The sequence below is a fragment of the Myxocyprinus asiaticus genome, chromosome 13, assembly GCF_019703515.2.
Source record: "Myxocyprinus asiaticus isolate MX2 ecotype Aquarium Trade chromosome 13, UBuf_Myxa_2, whole genome shotgun sequence".
Classification (NCBI taxonomy): domain Eukaryota; kingdom Metazoa; phylum Chordata; class Actinopteri; order Cypriniformes; family Catostomidae; genus Myxocyprinus; species Myxocyprinus asiaticus.
In genome coordinates, this window is record NC_059356.1 from 19,365,321 (window position 1) to 19,374,159 (window position 8,839).

At 40.8% G+C, this 8,839-nt stretch overlaps 1 protein-coding gene across 1 annotated transcript; it reads left to right on the forward strand.

Moving 5' to 3' along the window:
* Positions 1 to 1,074: 1,074 nt before the first annotated feature.
* elfn1a (extracellular leucine-rich repeat and fibronectin type III domain containing 1a) lies at positions 1,075 to 6,121 on the forward strand. Its single transcript, XM_051714042.1, has one exon. The coding sequence runs from the start codon at positions 1,081 to 1,083 to the stop codon at positions 3,472 to 3,474; it is 2,394 nt and encodes a 797-aa protein (XP_051570002.1). The 5' UTR covers positions 1,075 to 1,080; the 3' UTR covers positions 3,475 to 6,121.
* The last annotated feature ends 2,718 nt before the right edge of the window (positions 6,122 to 8,839 follow it).

Sequence of the window (8,839 nt, forward strand, 5' to 3'; positions counted from 1 at the left end):
TCCCTTATGATTTCCTTCTCTGTCCATAGCTGGGTATTTTATTTAAAAATAGATGACTATCAAGAAAGCTTACAGAAAACTTAAGAGTCAAAGCAGTGTCCCTAAAAATGTCATTTTCCTGAAAAAAAAATTTGGTGTTCAGGATTCATCAGTTACATTTTTGCCCAAATGGAGCACTAGTGGTGAAATATATATGGAACTTTCTTTGAAGTTCTTCCCAACTATGCTATACCGATGCTTTATAAATTAATAAACTGGTCTCAAGAGCCACTGGTAGTTTTTACTCTAACATTTTAAAGGACAAAGTGTAATTAATCTGTGTTCTCTCCCAAGTATTGGTCCTTTTCTTAGAAAGTCTTAGACTTAATGGTGGCAGAACAGGGACACATTATTATTTTTTTATTATTATTCTGTCAGATGGTAATTGGCCAATGGTTGGTGGTCAGGTAACAAAGTTATTCTCTAACTTTCACAGGACCACGGGAGTATTAATGAGACGTTAGGGAAATAAAATACAATGGGATGTTATGTATTATTCCTTGACTACAGGCATCTTGTATTGTATGAAACAAATGCTTGTTGTTTGTTGGGTTTCAACTGTATTCTGAATATTGCTTTTCTAATTTAAAGACTTTGTGAACATTATCCAGTGCTTCCCTTTTCTCTTTTCTCTACCAGGGAGCACCTCTGGGCCCATAAATGAGACTAAAATGGTGAAAGAGAAGAAGAGACAAGAGGATGAAAGCCATTAACAATGCTATGCCCTTGGGAAATAAACACATGCAGTTGGTGAAGCACTAAGACCAAGCCTTAGCAGTCCACTATAGTAAAAACATCTCTATTGGAGACTTAACCTGTAAATGCATAAGCTATGGTCTACAGATATAATAAGGTGCTGAAATATCAGAACACAAACCCTCAACTCATGTGAAATAATTCTCTGGACCAGAGACTGGACATTTTGTCCCATTGGCTACATCAAGGGAAAGGGTTCATTTCCCTACCAGAATACTGTGAGGCTCCATCCAGCCTAGTTAAAACTCAAGTAGAACCCCAAGCTGCTTTCGACAGGTGTTGCTCATGGCTTCCAGTAGGGCATCAGGAGCTTGTTATGGAGGTATGGTGAAGAGTGCCTTCTTCTTGTTTGTGGCCATTATCTATCTGACTCACATAGGTGGAGTGAGGGGGGATTGCTGGCTCATAGAAGGGGAAAAGGGCTTTGTTTGGCTGGCAATTTGCAGCCAAAATCAGCCACCCTATGAGGCTATACCTCAGCATATAAACAGCACCATAGTGGACCTTCGTTTGAATGAGAACAAGATCAAAAGCATCCACTACTCAGCCCTCAGCCGCTTTACCAACCTTACTTACCTGAACCTAACCAAGAATGAGATTAATTATGTTGAGGATGGGGCTTTTTCGGCCCAGTTCAACTTACAAGTACTCCAGTTGGGCTTCAATAAATTGCGGAACTTGACAGAAGGGATTCTAAGGGGTTTGGGAAAGTTGCAGTATCTCTACCTCCAGGCCAACCTGATTGAGACTGTGACACCCAATGCCTTTTGGGAGTCCCCAAATATCGAAAACATTGACCTGTCCATGAATCGTATCCAGGTGCTAGATGGGTCCACCTTCACCAGCCTGACTAAGCTGACCACATGTGAGCTCTATACCAACCCGTTCAACTGCTCCTGTGAGCTTTTGGGGTTTGTCAAGTGGCTCTCAGTCTTTCCCAATAGAACTAGTGAACGGATGGTGTGCGATTCTCCTGCCGGAGTCTCTGGCTACAGCCTCCTGAGCCAGAATCCAAACAACCCAACATACCGTAATGCTCTGCATATGCTTTCCACTGTGTGCACGGAGGACTATGTGACTCCGTACATCCCTGTGCCTCCCGAGACCACCACATTCCCTCCAGATGCAACACCTTGTGGGCTGGAAGACTGTCCCTCTGGGACTGAGCCTGAGGAGATCAGCATCAGTCCCACTTACATAGAATTAGACGTGAAACCAATCATGAAACTCAAGCAAGTGTCTCACACAAATGCAGTAATCACTGTCCAGATTCCTTACCCATACAAGAAAATGTACATCCTCGTTTTGTATAACAACAGCTTCTTCACTGATATACAAAATCTGAAACGACAGAAGGAGGACATTGAGCTGAAAAACCTGAAACCCCACACCGATTACACCTATTGTGTGGCTTCCATAAGAAACTCCCTGCGTTTCAATCACACCTGCTTGACGCTGTCCACAGGGCCTAGAAATGGAAAAGAAAGAGTAGCTAGTAATGCAACAGCCACTCACTACATAATGACGATCCTAGGATGTCTTTTCAGTATGGTAATTGTTTTAGGCATTGTATATTACTGCCTACGAAAAAAGAGACAACAAGATGAAAAGCATAAAAAGGCAGGCAGTTTGAAGAAGAACATTATCGAGCTTAAATATGGTGGTGAGCTGGAAGGTGGGACTATATCCAGGATGTCTCAAAAGCAAATGATGGCCGGGGAGAGCATGACCCGCATGCCCTATCTACCCTCTGGCAGTGACATGGAACAATACAAACTGCAAGACATAACTGACACACCAAAAATGGCAAAAGGGAATTACATGGAAGTAAGAACAGGGGAGCCCCCAGATCGAAGGGAATGTGAGATGTCCATTCCTGGCAACAGCCAAGGCTCGGTTGCCGAGATCTCAACAATTGCGAAGGAGGTTGACAAGGTCAACCAGATAATTAACAACTGCATAGATGCTCTGAAATCAGAGTCCACCTCCTTCCAAGGAGTGAAATCTGGTGTAGTGTCAACTGCAGAACCTCAGTTAGTGCTGATCTCAGAGCAGCCTCAAAGCAAGTCTGTCTTCCTGTCACCTGTCTACAAAGACAGCTACCACCATTCTTTACAGAGACATCATACATCAGATGCCTCTCCAAAGCGTCCAAGTACAGCCACCGGTGGTCCAATGCGGAGCCCGAGGCCTTACCGTTCAGAGGGGTCATATAAGTCAGAGTCGAAGTACATAGAAAAAACTTCACCCACAGGGGAGACTATCCTGACTATCACACCCACAGCTGCAATATTAAGGGCAGAGGCGGAGAAGATTCGTCAGTATGGCGAGCATCGGCACTCCTACCCTGATGCCCACCAAATTGAGGAGCTGGAGGGACCAGAGAGCCAGAAAACCTCCATCTTGGAGCCCCTGACGCGGTCTCGCCCCAGAGACTTGGCTTACTCACAGCTCTCTCCCCAGTACCACAATCTCAGTTACTCGTCTAGTCCCGAGTACTACTGCAAACCATCACACAGCATCTGGGAGCGCTTTAAACTCCATCGCAAACGTCACAAAGATGAGGAGTACATGGCTGCAGGCCATGCCCTGAGGAAAAAAGTGCAGTTTGCGAAGGATGAAGACCTGCATGACATTCTAGATTACTGGAAAGGAGTGTCAGCCCAACATAAATCTTAATCTACAAAAGTGTTTGTCTGTGTCTTTTTCATGTTTGATTGACCACAAAGAACAGGACAAGAACAAATCCTTAATCGAGTGAAATTACATTCTAATGGATAAATATTACACTACAGTGAATTTCAACTTAGGGAAAAGGTGTGTGAACCAACATTTAAAGATGTTACTTAAAGCAACAAGAGGACAATATATTGCAAATATATATATTGAAATGGATATTTTAGTATTTGGTTACCGCATGGCCTAGTCCTGTGACAGTGTATTTGCTGTACTGTGAGACTACAAGAATCCAACAGTGATATCTGAAATCTTAGTATTTCTTCTTGCAGGACCACTGTCATTTATGGACAGTTTTCTCCCAAAATTTGAGTTTGTTCTAAATACAAATGAACTATGTACAGATACTGTTTCTATATTTGTAACGTTTGCTGTGAAATAATGGACAAAAAAAAAAAGTCTCTAATGTGAATGATTCAGGTTTAGACCATTGATTTTGGAATTAGCTCCTGTGATATCTGTCCTTAAATGAATGTTTACCGTCCTGATGGATAAACATTGCACTTATCAATGAAATGGCATATTTTTCTTTAGACCACAATTTACGCTACCCTGCTTTGCCAATGTACTTTTTATATCCATGCCACTGATCTGACCACACAATATTACACAAAGGCTAATGAAATATTACATTTGTGCAAATCATAACTACAAAGTGTATCAGTTTGGTTGGGATTGTGTAGATGAAACATCTGCTTGAATTACTGTAGTGTCAAAGTGGCAGAATTAGAAAATCTAGACAGCCAAGGGAAATCTCATAACCTGGGAATGAAAAAGAAAAGTAATTCAGATAATTTGATACACATTCGAAAATTATGTTTGATTTGTTTACCAGTTACACACTCCACAAAACACACACTTCTGCTTTGACCTTACAATTCCTACTAGTAGTGCAGAGTTATATTATCATGAACCAAAGTGCTTGGGTGGCAGCTCATCACACATATACAGTACTGCAGATATTTCTACTAATATCAAGCCTACAGCCGTATGAATGAATGTATTACATACATAATTACACAAAGCAGACTTTTCAGCTGCAATTTGTTTTTGTTGTTTTTTACAACCACATGATCCCCATTTTTCATGTTGGATGCTTTTGATATTCATACTTATTTTCAGTTTTATGTATTTGTCATTTCTGTCAACAATATTTTATCAATCAGAAAAAAAAGTTTATAAGGGTATTGTTTTAGGCTTTTCTACTGTTTGGCAGGAAAAATGCTTTTGTAAATGTTGAACGCCATTGCATGGACACAGAAAAGATGATCAGTGAATCAGGAAGGTGAGATATGAGTGAGAAAGAATTTTACTGAACTGTTGCCACTGAATCTGTACATCTACTGAATAGACTTACAGGATGAGGGTAACAGGTTGTCCAACTTTTTTATTTCAACCGCCTTAAACTTTTGGAAATATCTGTCTAACTGTATTTTTTCTTTTACTTTCAGTGTTGATGTTTTTGAAAAGTCTTCATCTGTTGTCATTTAAAAAAAAAAAAAAGACAAAACATTTCAGTCGATTTCGAGAGCTGTCAGATTTATAGGGAATCTAGCAAGTAACCTATATGTTTTTATATTGCATAGTGTAGCACTCCTGTATCTCATTTAACTTAGAAATGTTGGGAAATCTGTGAACAGAGAGCATCAAAGACAAAAAAAGAGCACAATGAGTATTATTTTGTATTCCTAAATACTATGTTACCTGCTTTCTGACAAAGTACTGTGAAATAAAGGAAAGGGTGCACCATATTGTCAAGATCATCATGCTAACATTTCTTTGGTGTCCCCTGGTATACTTTTTTTAAATAACACTTTACATTAAGGTTCCCTTTGTTAAGGGTTTATGAAGGGGGTTAATTGATGACTTATACCTCATCTAAAAATGCATTATAAATCATTTATATGCAGTTATAACTACATGTCTAAAAATGGTGACTTTCATGCAATACCTGCCAAATAGTGAGCCAATTTAAACTCACATTATAAATGATTAATAAATATACTTTGTTATTCATAGTTATTTTAACAAAATCATGAAACGTCATCATTCACGATTTATGCCATGATTTAGCAAAAATAGACTATAATAGAGAGATTAAAAACATGACTTAAAAACACGGTTACACTTTATTTTACAGTGTCCTTGTTACAGTGTAATTACATAAGTAAGTAGTGAGTCATATTAATTAACAACATTACTATAGGTTTAGGGTTAGGATTTGGATTAGTTACATGCAATTATGCATAATTTACTGTTAATACATGTAATATGCGTAACAAGGACACTGTAAAATAAAGTGTTACCAAAAACATTAATAAGCTATGAAAGTGTACCTTAATGTAAAGTGGACACCTGTGAACCATTTATTAATGAGTTACTAACATTAGTAACCTATAAAGTGTACCTTAATGTAAAGTAGAACATTAAGAAACATTTATTAAAGAGTTTCCAACACCTGAAGGTCATTTATTGATGAGTGCCTAATGCTTCAGTATTACACCATATCATGTATATAAATGAACATACATTGTGTAATATAGTCTGATGACCATTTACTGAATTTTATGTAAATCAAATAAACAGTACAATTTACCTTCATAGAACATAATATATTTTCTTGCATTTTTTTTTAATGAACACCTGATAAACACGTGTAATTTATTAATAGGTTTACTTAAATATGGTCTAACATATTTATATGAAACAAATTAGAATCAAGGTTAGGAGAGAGAATGAACTTATTTAATAAAGCTTGGTGGATGGCAATGAACCCATAGTGAACTTAATGTAAAGTACAATTGGTCTTCAGCATTTAAAAATTGGCAATTTTGTGCTATCACTAGAGAGAGAGAGAAAAAGAGAACTTAAATATTACATTATATTTATTAACATACACAAACTCAAACTAGCTTACCAACACAGTGTACCAAACACTTCTGGCATGTACAGTATAGTATAACTATAGCAAAACTGCTCCAGTACATTCACAGCCTCTTACTGTCACAATGTGAGTACTGCCATATCAAAATAAACTTTCTGTAAAGTATAAAAGTTCATCCAGTTTGTGCATACTGCCTGTCTTTCACAGAAATCCGTCTTTCCCTTATGACTCGGTACACTCGACATTGCATAGTAACGCATATCATGCCTTCTTACACGACCTAGTTGAAACCTCTCTACAATGATGCCAATATTCTAATATTGGCTATGGTGTTTGAGCCCCACATGTTTTGGCTATAAACTGCACAAACACCATTTCCTCAGTATTTCTTCCTTCAAGACAGTGATCATCTCTTGTCTAGAAGCCCTCTACCTTTGCCGTCGATATACACAAGTCAGCAGGCGGATTCTTTGCAGGAAGACTTTCTGATCCCCTGCAGTGCCTCGCCGATTGACGCTTCGCTGGTGAACGGGTCTCAGCATCCTGATTCCCCGCAGCGCTTCGGCAGGGTTTGTGTATCCTTACAAAGCAATTGTATATTGTGTATTGTATATTGTGTGATATAAATATAAATATATATGAATTGATATACTGATATATTGATATATTTAAAAGAGTCACTTACGTGTTCAAGTCTTTTTAAAGATGTCGTTCCGTAAGTGTTCCTTGTGCGAGAGGCACATCCCGCCGTCAGATCAGCATGAGAGCTGCGTTTACTGTCTGGGCCGTGCCCACGCAGAGTCAGCTCTCATGGAGACAGACTGTCCTCAAGATACTTCGCTCGTGGATCACCCTTGTTCTGAGGGACGATTTAGCCTCACAGCCCTCCCACCTGCCTCTTCTGTGATCCCCGAGGATTCACACGAGTAGGCACGGCGGAGCCTCAAGGTCAAACAGGATGACTTTGAGGTGGTCCTCATGGTGGCACACACCCCGCGAGCCCCTCAATCTCTCAGAAGCGCATGTTTTCCGATACACTATGTGCGAGATGAGCTCCGGCTTTCTGAAAGAGCGGGTGGCTTACAAGGGCGGTCGAAGAGCTTCACCTTGAGTGGTCTGCCCCAGAGGAACCTGAACGGTCTCACCACGATGAATGGTTCCTGCAGTCCGGACGCTGTCAAACGGCCAAATCTGCCCCATTCTTCCCCGAAGTTTAAAACAAACTAAGTCCTGGCGCATGCCCTTCTCGGCGAGCTCGCACAGTGACGCCATCCTCTTTAATGTGGATCATGGGGAAGAAAACGGTTATGCCCAATCACCCCCTGTGGAGGAGGCAGTAGCGGCACACCTCTGTAACAGGGCATGGAAATCACGCCCCATATATCCTTCCAAACCTTGTCGACAAACGTCCGCACTGGCAGGAAAAGCTTACTCAGTGGCAGGACAAGCTGGATCAGCACTCCACACAATGCGGTTCTCCAGGTATTTCAAGCCAAGCTCTTCAAGTAAATGGACAAGCACGGCTTCAATCCAGAGACATTCAAAGAGATCCGCACCGCTACAGACTTAGCGCTGCATACCACAAAATTCACTGTGCAAGCCATTGGCAAGTCCATGGGCAACCTGGCAATTCTGGATCAACATATATGGCTGACCCTCACAGAAATGAGTGATAAGGAAAAAGCCACTCTTTTGGATGCTCTAGTGTCTCCAGCTGGCCTTTTTGGCAGCTCTGGGAATAAGTTTGCTGAGCGTTACGTTGCAACTCAGCAGCAGTCACAGGCTATGAGACACTTTATGCCCAAACGGAGTATATCACAGTCGGTCCGCCCTTGCTCTGTTTCGAGCAAGTGCCCGACTAAAAACCCCATACCTGCTGCCTCACCGGCACCTGCGTATCAGCACATGCAGCAAAAGCGCTCCTGATGGGTACAACCCTTTGAAGCGGTAAGCAGAACCCGCGGTTCCCTCTGGATCTGCTCCAAAAAAGGCTTGATTGGAGACACAAAACACTGTTCCCCATCTCCCCACTACTGGTTGTTGGGAAAGGAATATTGTTCACAATATTGTTCAAAATGTTGTTTCTGTGTCTTGCACTCAAATAAATGCAATAAAAAATGCTATAAGTGCAAAAAAGAATACAGCACTCATTGCAAATGCACGAAATGCTCACACATTCTCAAAAAAAGAGCCCTTTTCCTCTTCAAAGCGCACATATTATGCACAACAGCTTCCCCATTGTGAGCGTCGCATCATATCATACAGTGAGCAAACCAAATTGCTCTCTGTCCCATTACACGGATGCATGGCGAGCCCTAATGGGTATTTCAGAATGGGTGCAAAAAACGATCGAACATGGTTATCCAATCCAATTTGCACACCGGCCACCCCGTTTCAACAGCATACTGTCTTCCACGGTTTCAC